Genomic DNA, 12,644 nt, shown 5'->3' on the forward strand with positions numbered 1-12,644 from the left:
CGGTTAAAATTTGCGTTCTTCTTTGGAAATACAATGTATCTTACAATTACACCCAACACTTGTTGATAACTACATCTTTTTTTCTAATTAAGTAGTAAACATTTTTATTGGTTAAACCAAATACTTAAATTATAATTTCATAACTATTATGGCCTCAACTGTTATCTCCGTATTAGAAAAATTCCTTCAACCAATCAGAAATTGACATGATATTTTAATTATATACAAAATTTAATTTCGATTGACTTTGATTTTCTTTAATGGAGGATAATAGTTTAACCTATAATTTAATACGTGACCAAAAAATTTAGATATTTAAATAAATTAAAAGGTATAGTTTAAACGCTTATTATATAATTAAAGCTTACACCTTTTATTTTGGACTGCACAAAAGTGAAATGTCAACAAAAGATATATTTAAAATAAGTCATATAAATATGAAAATAATAATTATCCAGTCCAGATCGAATTATTTAATTCATCAGACCATAACTTATTTCATATTACTTTCTTATTTTATTTTAAATTATTTAATCATACCATAACTTTAGTCGCAAAATCTAATATTCTTTTAATTTGTTTACCTTAAATTACAAATTATCTTAAAACAAAATAAATTTCACACCATGTACAATACTCTGTCTAGTATCAATATTATATCAATCCAAATCATTCATTGGGTGTGGAATATATTAATAATATTTACATGGTCCCCAAACTATCAAAATATCAATATAATATCAATCAAGTCATTCTATCAACCTAATCGATGTAGAATATATTAAAAACACTTGTATTAAATTTTAAACACGCCAGCACGTTCTAACCAATTCATCAAAATATTAGATATCATATCAATCACGTCTTTCTATCAACTTAACTAATATGGAACATATTAAAAACATTTGCATCAAATTTTAAACACACGTGCACTGAATAATTCGATTTTTAAATTGATCCCAAACTTCACTCATTCCTCAAAATACCAATAACATATCAATCAAGTCCTTCTATCAACCTAATTAACGTGGAATATGTTAAAAATACTTGCATCAAATTTTAAACACGAATTTTAAATTGATACCAAACTTCAAAACATTTTAACTCATTCCTCAAAATATCAATAATATATCAAGCTGATGTAGAATATATTCAAATTTCATCACATGCGCACCGAATAATTCAAATTTTATATTGATCCAAACTTCAAAATATTCTGACTAATTCCCCAAAACATCAACACCATATCAATCAAATCCTTCTATCAAACTAACTAGAGTGGAACATTCTGAAAACACATGAATCAACAGGTGCACTGTATGAACAGCTTAAATTTGACATATTAGAAAACAGACAATATCGTTAAAACTTGGGAGTTAATTCTTTTAAAAAATATGTTAAATCTGAACTGTCCATGTGATGATTTCAAGTTTAAAATTTGATACGTAGCCAATTAAACCATTTAGACATGAAATGTTTCAAAGGAAGAAAATCTTGATCATCATGTACACTAGCATTCAACCTATTACAGTCTTAAAACACATATGTTACCTTTAAAACCTTTTATGTAAATTCTTCCTTCAAATAAGTAGGTCCAGGCTTGAAAGGGTCAGATTCGGCATAAGCATCCGGCCGGTAAAACCCCGAATCATTGACACGGTTACTGAGCACATGAAGTATAGCTTTCTTCGAACCTCCGTATTCATCCCGGTTATTCTCAACATATTCTTTGGCCTCAGCCGCTACATCATTCACAAAATCAAAACGATTGTCCTCAGATAGCAACAGTCTCTCAATGTCCATCGTCAACAGTTTCCCTCCTTCCCTTATCTTCCGAACTTGCTCCTCTAAGAACGGCATCCTCTCCAACTTGTACTGCAACATTTCATCCTTCTTCGCCTGCATAAAAACACAAAGGTAGATCAAAAACGTCAAAAACATTGCCACAAAAATGCCCTCAAGCATAATATTTTTCATCACAATGGCAAAAGACCAAAGACAAAGCTCGAAATTCATTTCGATGTGATCAAGATCCTAAATGCAGGAAGATTTCCACCGAATATGAGAATGTGAAACTTGAACTAACACTTATTACATAACAGCATTCATCCCAATTTCACTGAAATGCAATCATTATGGATTTAATAGATGAAAATGAAATAAAATAACCCTTCATCCCACCGATACAATACCGAAAATTTCCTGGAAATCAGGAACCAAAAGGAAAACAATAAGAAAAACGACGGTAAATATACCTAGCAGGTCCCTTTATTATTAAATGGATCAATTTAGTCCCTATACTATTAAAAAAATCAAATAAGTCCAAATTTCAACTAAGTTAACATTTACTATTTAAAATCTCCATTTATTGTTAACAGAATTAATATTTTGAAAGCTTTTATGGTTTTGCAAATGAAAAAATGATTTTCATGTCATTTTTTAACAGTAAATGTTAACTATGTTACAATTTGACTTTATTTAGTTCTTTTTAATAGTACAGGGATTAAATTGATAAATTTAATAGTTGAGGGACTAGTTTGATCCTGTCCCTATAATAGAGGGACTTAGCAGTTAGCAGGTACTTTGACAAAAAAAAATTCATTCATATATTTGCTACTGAAAAAAAAGGACGAATGCTCAAACAGTATCAGTCTCCAGCATAAAAAATTGATAAGATTGAATTTTATCTTATAAATTCACATTAAAAAAACAGTATCCTCACTCAGCTAATCCAAATTTTAAGCCAATTAGACATTTCTTTAAATAATCTTCAACTGTTCATTTATTTATTTATTTATTTATTTTGAAAAAGAAATCAATTTACCGACAAATTGGAACTAGAAATTAACAAATTTATCATATATACAAGAAAAGAAAGAAGTTGGAAATAAAAATATATATACCAATTTTCTCCGGCGCCAAACCCGACGACCACCGCCCTCACTTTTTAACCGGGAAACAACCTGAAAAAATATATATTTATCATAAAATAAAATAAAAATATTTTTCGGGTAATTTAACAGTACAAGTAAAATACGGGTTTGGAAATACAAAACCTGTGAGTTTAAATGGTGGGTGTTGAGACGAAATGAATTAGTCCCTGCTCTCGCTTGGGTCTGCTAAAAAATCCCCAAAAAAAATTAATTTAAATTTACAAAGAAAATGGTGAGACCAAATTCGGAAAAGAAAAAATGGGTGAACCTGTTACCGATTTAAGTAGCGATGGTGGCACTGAAGAAGCAATGGAAGTTGGATTGGAAATAGCAAAGGCCATGGCCTTACACTGCACTCTCTGGAACGCTTGAAGCTCGAGCTATGATGGTTTACGATTAGGACAGCTCAATTCTTGTTTACACTACAGTTGTGGATAAATAGGTGAGAGCCTAGTGTTCTAAACGGCAAATATACATGCCGTTTCATTTGGTACTCCATGATATCCCAAAAAAAAAAAAAAAACGCAGATTCCAGAGTTTAGCTCTAGCATTTTGTATGAGTTCTCCTTTGGATCAATTATTTAATTCGATATTTCCAATAAATTAAAATTTATAACTTCAAAAAAACAACTACTTTTAATGTCAACAAATTTTAAATTTTAAAATATTAGAATTCAGATTTTGTCCTTATCATTTCTTCTCAATCTTGTATAAAAGAAAAAATATTGTAGTAATATTCATTATTTTTAAAGATTTTTCTAACTGAAACATATTATCTATCCAATTAGAGATTTTATAATAGTATAGGTAAATATAAATATAGATGATTAACCCTTATTCTTGAGGATTTTAACTGTACCCTCTTTATTAATTTAACCATTAGGATTTTAACTGTACCCTCTTTATTAATTTAACCATTCTCTCATTCTACTCGCTCACATTCTTTAAGAGGTTGAAAATTGAACTAGGCAAAAGCAATTAGCCATAATGACTTTAAAAAATTGTTTTCTGTTAAATTATATAATTTGATAATTACAATTTATAATATTAAAGAAATTAAAAAAAACGAAAGAATTAAAAGGAAAATTCAGACTTTTCCATTAATATAAGAAGCTATTGGTAAATAGAGACTTTCAGACATTGCCAAAGGTTTTTTTCAGCTTCTACATGTGATGAAGTCAAAACAATGTCAATACATCGATTGCCTTGTCTGCCACGTCAAACTTCATACGACAGTCTAAACAGTGTTCATTTAATAGCCGAACTAAACTACTATTAATTGAGTTAACCGAAATTATATGTATATAAGAGAAACTTACTGGTAGATGATGCAGTGGGCAAGTTCCTGTAAAAGTTTTGAGCAACGAAAATAACTGCAGTCTTTCTTCTTCATTCAGGAAAAAATTGAAGCATTGCAGGGAAAAGACCAAGACAGAGAGAATCCCTCATGTTCTAATTTACAATGGAGCACTCTCACCCTTCTCACAGTTCTTAATCTAAAACACCGATTTTAAAGACAAGACATATTCGTTTGTTTTTTATGCCCTACATGACACTGAACAAATCCTCATTATAACTCCAGAACCATACATCTGGAGATAATCGGATAATGTACGAGAAAACTTTTTTAACATGCCATCCCCCATACAGACAAGACAGCTCCGAGTTCCAGCATTTATCTTTACGGTCCATCTTCTTGTGCTGAATCAAATATGGAAAGAGCCGAAAGAGACATCAGTTTACAAGGAGGAAATGGGAGACATTGATATGAAGAGAGACTTACTGCTCAAAATGAAGCCTTGAAGCAGGCTTTGGGCTCTCTCAGACTGTTCCATAGTACCTGATATTTGAATGATCTTTTGTGTCTCGTTTGGTCTGTCTTCGACCAGAGTCACATTGGCACCAGACAACTATACCCCAAAGTCATAAACCGAGAGATAAATATTACTTGAGAACTAGATTGAACCAAAGAGAACATAAATGAAATAGGTAGTAGAAAGCTGTGTTGGTTACCTCACTGATCCGGGCCAGTTTGGTTTTCGATTTTGCTATGAGCTTGGGAACGGCGAAGTCCGGTATGACAACTTCGAGTGTACTCCTAGTAACAAGTGGTACGGTGATTCTAATAGAAAATTACAAGCAAGAGAGGTATTATTCATTAGAAAGAAGAGCCTTCATTCTTTATATGGAAATATTACTTTAACAGCAAAAAGATAGAGAGATTGTGATGCAACCTTCCTTTTATACATATATATATTAAAAAGGACCAAATAAGAGTAAGATTACACAAAACTTAGTCACCTGCTACTTGCAATTGCACTTGGTACATCTTCTCGGCGTTCAGATTCAGTCTGCTTCACTGTTTCAGCACCAGATTTCACAACTTCCTATAAAAAATAATTCACTTTTATTATAATCATATTCTTAGAATGCAGTAGAGGACCGCATGTATCACATTCAAGATGTTCACCTTGTGCAGTACATATAACAGTTAAAGAAGAAAATTTTGATGTTTTGGAGAACCATTTTCTCTTACAACTACATACGCAACACAGAAGAAAACAAATGCCCACAAAGAAGCAGTGAAAGGAAAGTCAAAATTAAAAGAAAAGCAGCATAAGTACAACCTTTGATGATGATGGTGTTGCTGGCGTTGGCATATTTTGATAGGTTCCGGGACTGGCAGTTTGACCATCACGAGATGGAGTTAAGTTTGGAGAAACATTCCCCATGGACGCTGTTGCAGTGATAGATGGTGCTGAATGTGGAGGGTCCAGAGAGAAGTCCCTATACAAGTAACTGCGTAATCGTGATGTGATCTCAACAAGAGCATCTCGAGCTGCCTTTATCTCCCCCACAATCTGCAGAGTAAATCAATGTACTATTCAGAATATACAAGGTAAATCCATCCTATCATCTCACCCCTCATTCAGAATATACAAGAAGCTAAGCTCTCAATGCTTGGTAAGAATAGGAATCTAAGTAGCAAACCTGCACAATCTCATTGGGCCGTGATACACAAGACGGAAGTTCTTCCCCTGACAATATCTGTATGTTTGCACCAGTTAATCTTTTCAGTTCAGATAACGATCCATCTCTTCCCTCTAAACATCCAATTTCGGTAGATGGAACAAGTAGCCTAGTAGTTACTATGTTATCTTTATCAGGAACAAGGTCGACAATCTGAGTTTGGATATGCAACAAAGCCTCTTGAGCAGGAAACAACTCATCATCAGGACCCTAAGGACAAATGAAAACCAAAGATATGTTAGAAACCTCTGAATATGTAGAAATGAAAATTCAAAAGGAGGAGCGATTTTTATTTTTATTTTTTAAATGTCTTTCAAGTTTTAAATATAGTTAATGAAAATATCTCATCCGAAAAGCTGAAGTCAGATGGAATTTATCACCCGAAAAAAGCTGACAAACAAGATAAAAAAAGAGTGTAGGCTAAAGAAACAACTATACACCCAAGTGATGGGATATCATTAAATAAACGGAGAGATGGTAAGTACCTCCTCGGAAGAAATGGTAATTATCTGCTCATCTGACCCGGCCATGGGATCAGCAACCTTGACATCCACACCAATTTCATTTTGAAGTAAATCTACTATGCCATCTGGCTCTCCAAAAACACTATCCACCTTGTCAATAGGGCAAAGTATTCTAAACACAAGCTCCTCACCATAAAGAGGCTGTCCACTGTCAGACATAGGAGCAGCCCCAGCTTCAATGAAGCCAGATGGACGTGAGGAATAATTGTTGCCTCTGTAATTCATAGTAGACATCCGAGAACCAAAAGAACCTTCCATAGATGATCTACGTGAAGCATTGTTTATGTTTGGAACATAATCATCATCAGGGAAAAACCGCTCTGGTGAATGCATTCGTCCGTGGAAATGACCACTGCGGTCACGATGCTGGCTCTCCCTTAAGCGTGATGAAATAATTGCTATAGCATTTTTTACAGCATTTACATCACCTACAACCTGCACGATAAACAACATTAGACAAATATCATAAAACCAGTTCAAACTTAATATGCATAAATAGATGTAAACCAATAAAGCTTTCCAGAATAGCCATGTATGGTAGGCAAACCACCCCTAATAGATAGAACCATAGAAGCATTATTCTTTGCACTGCAGTATTGACAGTGGGACACTATTCAAGATGCATGGATCTGAACTATCCAACTATTTTGACCCACTTGCAGCCTCAGCTGCATAGAATACCTAGATTCAGACTGCTTTGTCAGCAACCATTAAAATATGGTTCAGTAGAAAAATGAGATTAAGTGGAAGATGATAATAATTATGCAGCATTCATATGAATGATTGATACTCAAAAATATTCAAATAACAGAGAAGCATGATGTTGAGAAGGTCAAGATGGAGCATTATAGCATTCGAATACATATCACTGAGCTATTTTTAGAGAAAAAAAACTACATTGCACACATTTTCAATGCCCAAGAATCCAAGTATCAACAAAAACAGAAGAAGATAAAATTGAACCATGAATGAAGCAACAACTTGAAGACAATGGAAAGCACAACAGATGACCAAAATAACAGGAATGCGATTGAAGCAGGGCAAAGAGTCTGAAATTTTGAAAAAATATACCAGCAAAAAACTCCATAATAAAACCTTCTGAAACCTTAAGCCTCTTTAGTTTAACAGCAGAGGATAAGCTATTAGTTTCAGCAAAGAGTAAATTGTTTAAAATGATCGAAAAATCAGAGCAGCAGTCCGGCAATGCCAATGGCATCTACTAGTATTAGATTCTTAATAGAGGTTTCTCTAAGGGGAAAAGCAATGAAAGGAAACCACATTAGTAACTCCTATAATCCAGGGGTAGCATTCATTCAGATCAAGATTTTGGGTTCTGCTCCATAATCCCAAATCCAAGACCTAAAAATCCTTTAATCGGTACATAAACATTCAACCGCCCAAATCATTCCATTAAGCCATTGCGTTTAAACATATTATCATCAATCAAATATTGAAAACCCCAAGCATTAGTATTAGTATTTTGTAACTAATCCCCTTTTTAGTGTGTGTGCATTAAATGCAAATCCAAATGCAATCGGTCGCAGACCTGAACAATCTCCTCAGACATGGAAACGCAACGGGGCAAAGTATGGTCTCTAGGCAGAATCCTAATCTGAGTCTTTGTTTCGATTCTCATTTGCTCAATAATCTTTCCTCCTTTCCCCAATAAAGAACCCACATGCATCCTCGAAACAACCAACCTCGTCGCTACCCTGTTCCCTCCTCCTCTCGCCACCGCTCCGTATTCCTCCTCCTCCTCTCCTCCGCCACCACCAAACCCAAACTGTGAATCACTCTCCAGAATCCTCTCATGTACAAGTAACAACGCCTCCTGAGCAGGCGAGAACGACGGCATTCTCCCTTCAGGGTCACGGCGACGCGTGTCAGATATCTCGATGATGCGTTCTTCATCACCGGGAATCAGCTCGTGTACGTTGATCCACGCGCCGGTATGTTGTCTTATAGACTTGATAATACTACCCGACTTACCGATTACACCCCCAGCTTTCATATCGTGACAAAGAATGCGGTAGCTAGTAGTGACCATAAGGGAAGAGTCTTGTCCCCCTCCGCCGGCGCCGCTACCACCACCGCTCTTATTCGGAGGTCGACCGTTGTTGCCTCCGTTGTTGTTGTTGTTCGGATTGTTTCCACGGTGACGATGACTATTAGGTAGGTAGTGATGGTTGTTGTACCGAGGTTTCGTCCTACCCATGGTCTCCCCATCATAGTCTTGGTCATAGTAATAGTTCCTCTTGGATCTAGATCTGTCCATCTAAAACACACACACACTACTAAACTTTTCCTTTTTCCCCTTTTTTTAAGGTTCTCAAACTTTCGAATCAAAAAGATTTCAGTTCTTTCCTTTCGTCAATGTTTTCTCTTGGGACGATTGATGGCTCAGCTCCTTGTCAAGGATCGGGTCTAGGGTTTTCAAAAGAAGCAAAGCTTTGCTCTTTACGCTGATGTCTTCGTCCCTCTGACTATGCCTTCTTCAGTTACCTTCCGTTTGTTTCTCGATAAAATGCAAGTCTTGGTGAGAAACCTGGCAAGAGACAGAATCTGAAAATGAGCACAGAGAGCTTCTTATGTTAGCAGTCATACGGAATTTGAGCTGCAAAGGTTTTTATGCACTTCGTCCAGTTAAGATACTTTACTTATGGACAAATCACTAATTTGGCTTCAACGGCACCGTTTTCTTAATTTTCACTTATTTTATATTTTGGGAAAGCTTAATTTCACAAAACATCTCTAAACTATCGCCTAGATTCTAAATTAGTCCCTATATTGCTGCATATTATAATCGAGTCCTCAAGGCAGTATTGCATCAAACACGTTTTTCGATTAACCCAACCATCAATTTAGGTGTTAATTAAATATAATATAAAACATAGTTACAAACATGCAAGGGCGAAAGCAAAAAAAAAAAGAAGAGGGCACAAAATTAAATTATAAATTCTTGAAAGGTCAAAAGATAATTTTACCATTGTACTAATTTATAATTTTATAGATTTTCAAGAGACCTGAAAAACAATTTTAGCATTTAGGGCTAAGGCCATATCCATATTCCATCCCTTTCGATGTGAATAATATTAATAAATTTTAAGAAAAATCATTTCTATTTTTAATACCTAAAATTAATGTTGTTGAAATAAATAAAATCAATCGATAAAATCGATTAAATTGAAAATCAAATATAAAATATTTAACTTCCATTCAACCAACAGACCAAAAATCTGCAAACGACAATTGAATCATTTAAACTGAATTATAATTTTCTAATAAATAAATAAATGTTATTTGATAGGCAGTCAAATCACGTCCCGATTTAATTAAAATACTGATTGGACCATTTGTCTGAATTCTAAAAATATTACTTAAGATCTAAATTGTTATACAATAATTTACCATTTTTGAGGTAATGAATGACTAACCAATGTAAAGTAATGATGGAAGTCCATAGCGGAATTAATTTACTACAGTCATAACGTCAGTCTCTCAGGTCACTTGGTTGGAAACTAGGGCCACCCGTTAATTAAAAACTTGACTACTTTTTTTTTTTTTTTTTTTATGTTTTGTGGTCCCTTATAAATATTTTTTTAACTATAAAATTAAATGTTTAATCTGGTTATTACTTTTTAAATTTTAATCTCATAAAACTATTTTTAATAATTTAAAATATTAATTAATAAAAGGGAACGAGTCTTAAAAGAAATAGTTATTGACGTCATAAACATTTCACGTAAGTTTACATGTTTTGTTTTTTAATTAATCAATTAATACTAATTTTATTTCATGGAGTTAATATAAAATAATACTATTCAAGTATAAAAATATTTTGATAATTAAAATATTATCAATTTTAAAAACAAATCATAACTAAAGTATAAATGAAAACATTAAGCGTTGAATGTTGCTTATTGAGTCTTAGTTTAATTGGTATAGGTATTATTACCAATGTAGGAGAAGGTAGGTTCAAGTGCAGTGAAATGCATTATCCTCTCATTTATGAGTTAGGGAGGAATTACGGATAGTTGATATGACGATGTGAGTAGCACTAGAGTGTAGAGACGAGTGTCAAGTGTGACACATTTATAAAACTATTTAGAAAAATAAAAAAGAAGCATGAAATTCACATGGATTGTCATGTTTAAAATCTAGTGTTTTAGGCAATAATTTCCTTAAAAATATAATAATTAAACTATTTTTGAAAGGTCAATGATTAAATTCGATTCTTTTAAAAGTGTTAATAGTCAAATTTAGCTCTAAAAGAGAATAACGCCCAATTGACAAAAAATATAAACTTTAAAGACTAAATTTATCAATATGCCTCTATTAATCATAGAAAACATAAAATGCATTGTTTTATTTTTGGGTAAACTACACCATTAATCACTAAACTATGGGTAAGTTTTCGTTTTGGTTATTTAACTAAAAAAAATTACAATTTGATTTTTGAACTATTCAAAAGTTTCCATTTAAGTAATTGAACTATTCAAACTTTTTTTTATTTAAGTCACTAGGCTGTTAAGTTTCTTTTTAAAGTTCAACCAACGAGCTCCAAGTGACGATTCGATAATTGGTACAGTGGATCAATTCCCATCAACAAGTAGAAGAATATACTTTAGATCCAAGTCGATCTGAAGATTAGTGTTAGAGATCGAAGAAAAAAGCTGTTTGAATTTTGGTTCACAGATTCGTGACATACAAAGTTGTTTCATGAAAAAGAAAATCGAACTGCAAAAGAGAATGGGAAAGAGAGCTTTCAATTGATGCAAGCAATGAGAACAGAGAAAGCCATATAACATCGAATTTAACAGCCCAATGATTGGGCTTAAATGATAACTTTTGAATAATTCAATGACCAAATTATAATTCTTTTAGTTAAATAACCAAAATAAAAACTTACCCATAGTTTAGTGACTAATGATGTAGTTTACCTTTTTTTTTTTTTAACATAAATTTCATTTCATGAAGAAAACAATACAGAAAGAAAAACAGCTCCAATACATCAAAGAGACAAAGACCATAATGGATTAAACCAAATATACAGAATACACATAAACGATCCAACAAAAGACACGAAGAAATTCAAACCCATTTTCATCATCTCCATTATGGTTAAGATAAGGGAAGAGATCTATTCCAAAGAGTGCAAACAACCATAAGGAAACCTATGCATAGCTTCTGTTTTCTCGAAAGACCCCAACCTTCACCGACGAAAATCTGGTTCATTACTTAAAAAGAAAAAGAAAATCTGGTTCCACATCCTTGATCAAGTCAAACAAAACGTCCAAGGCAGCAACCGAATCCCAAACAACGAACTATACATGGTTGGTTCAAGCTTGATTGTTACTTACTAATTCTACTATGAATATTTTTTTTTCTTGGGTTTTTGCTGCATTCGTTAAATTTGGACTCGAATTTAGGTTATATTTTAAACCGGATTAGATTGTTTATGTTTGAATCTAGCAGGTAGAGATGATAATAAAAGCTACGCAATTCACTTTATTGATACAAGACAGAGAGCCGGCATAAAAGTTAGAGAGAGAGAAAGAGAACCTTTTTATTGAAGTCGAAGATTTTTATACCTTTGGCTACAATCTTGAAGTGCCCTACGTTTAGTCTGTATTAGTGGATCAGGGACAAGTGGCTAAGTGGTCTGCCACCGTAGACTTGAGTAGGATAACGACTAAACATGCTTTTAATCACTTCAAATGGAACGCGATAATTAAGGTCAGAAGTGATGATTAATGAGTTGAATATACATGAACATTAAGTGAAAAAATATTTCTGAAAAGAAAAGAAAATTCTGGCAATGAGTAAATCTAAAGAGTTTACTCAAAAACTTATCTCCGAAAACAAGGATTAATGTTGTATCTAAACTCAACCAAATTAAAAGATTAAACATAGGATGAATTGAACTTTAATAGTTCGAAACATTATTCAATCACATTACTCAAACGTACAGATTTTAAAATCATCAATAGGCCAAAACAGAAAGGGTTGTAGAGGTATAATTTAAATATTATTATCAACAACTTAAAATAATAAATGATTAAAAATTTTGTGTTAACGTATCAAGACCCAAATTTTGAGCCATAGTATTGAGATCCCAATAAAAATTCTTATCCTGTAGTGTTGGATAAAAATATAT

At 33.1% G+C, this 12,644-nt stretch overlaps 2 protein-coding genes across 3 annotated transcripts; both read right to left on the reverse strand.

Annotated features, from left to right (window-relative positions):
• Positions 1 to 1,397: 1,397 nt before the first annotated feature.
• Positions 1,398 to 4,579, reverse strand: LOC105765437 (protein PLASTID TRANSCRIPTIONALLY ACTIVE 7). Of its 2 annotated transcripts, none has more exons than XM_012584523.2 (5): positions 4,253 to 4,579; positions 3,209 to 3,355; positions 3,057 to 3,116; positions 2,904 to 2,963; positions 1,398 to 1,899 (listed from the first exon to the last, which is right to left on the reverse strand). In XM_012584523.2, exons 2-5 carry the CDS (start codon positions 3,272 to 3,274, stop codon positions 1,564 to 1,566), a joined length of 522 nt encoding a protein of 173 aa, XP_012439977.1. In that variant the 5' UTR covers positions 3,275 to 3,355; positions 4,253 to 4,579; the 3' UTR covers positions 1,398 to 1,563. The 2 variants fall into 2 exon arrangements, with proteins under 2 accessions (XP_012439977.1, XP_012439975.1); XM_012584521.2 differs by having other exon boundaries at positions 3,057 to 3,119.
• LOC105765436 (RNA-binding KH domain-containing protein RCF3) lies at positions 4,288 to 9,118 on the reverse strand. Its single transcript, XM_012584520.2, has 8 exons — positions 8,034 to 9,118; positions 6,449 to 6,922; positions 5,925 to 6,173; positions 5,561 to 5,794; positions 5,235 to 5,320; positions 4,947 to 5,055; positions 4,717 to 4,843; positions 4,288 to 4,634 (listed from the first exon to the last, which is right to left on the reverse strand). Exons 1-8 carry the CDS (start codon positions 8,760 to 8,762, stop codon positions 4,615 to 4,617), a joined length of 2,028 nt encoding a protein of 675 aa, XP_012439974.1. The 5' UTR covers positions 8,763 to 9,118; the 3' UTR covers positions 4,288 to 4,614.
• Between the last annotated feature and the right edge of the window lie 3,526 nt (positions 9,119 to 12,644).

Source organism: Gossypium raimondii, chromosome 12, assembly GCF_025698545.1.
Source record: "Gossypium raimondii isolate GPD5lz chromosome 12, ASM2569854v1, whole genome shotgun sequence".
In the NCBI taxonomy this organism is placed as follows: Eukaryota; Viridiplantae; Streptophyta; class Magnoliopsida; order Malvales; family Malvaceae; genus Gossypium; species Gossypium raimondii.

Coding starts and splice junctions, on each gene's coding strand:
- LOC105765436 (XM_012584520.2), bottom strand. CDS start 8,762: ATGGACAGATCTAGATCCAAGAGGAACTATTACTATGACCAAGACTAT. Junction 6,923..8,033: donor TGTCTGAGGAGATTGTTCAG/GTCTGCGACCGA, acceptor TTTATCGTGCAG/GTTGTAGGTGATGTAAATGC. Junction 6,174..6,448: donor TTACCATTTCTTCCGAGGAG/GTACTTACCATC, acceptor ATTTGTCCTTAG/GGTCCTGATGATGAGTTGTT.
- LOC105765437 (XM_012584521.2), bottom strand. CDS start 3,274: ATGGCCTTTGCTATTTCCAATCCAACTTCCATTGCTTCTTCAGTGCCA. Junction 3,120..3,208: donor CACCATCGCTACTTAAATCG/GTAACAGGTTCA, acceptor GGGATTTTTTAG/CAGACCCAAGCGAGAGCAGG. Junction 2,964..3,056: donor CCCACCATTTAAACTCACAG/GTTTTGTATTTC, acceptor ATATTTTTTCAG/GTTGTTTCCCGGTTAAAAAG.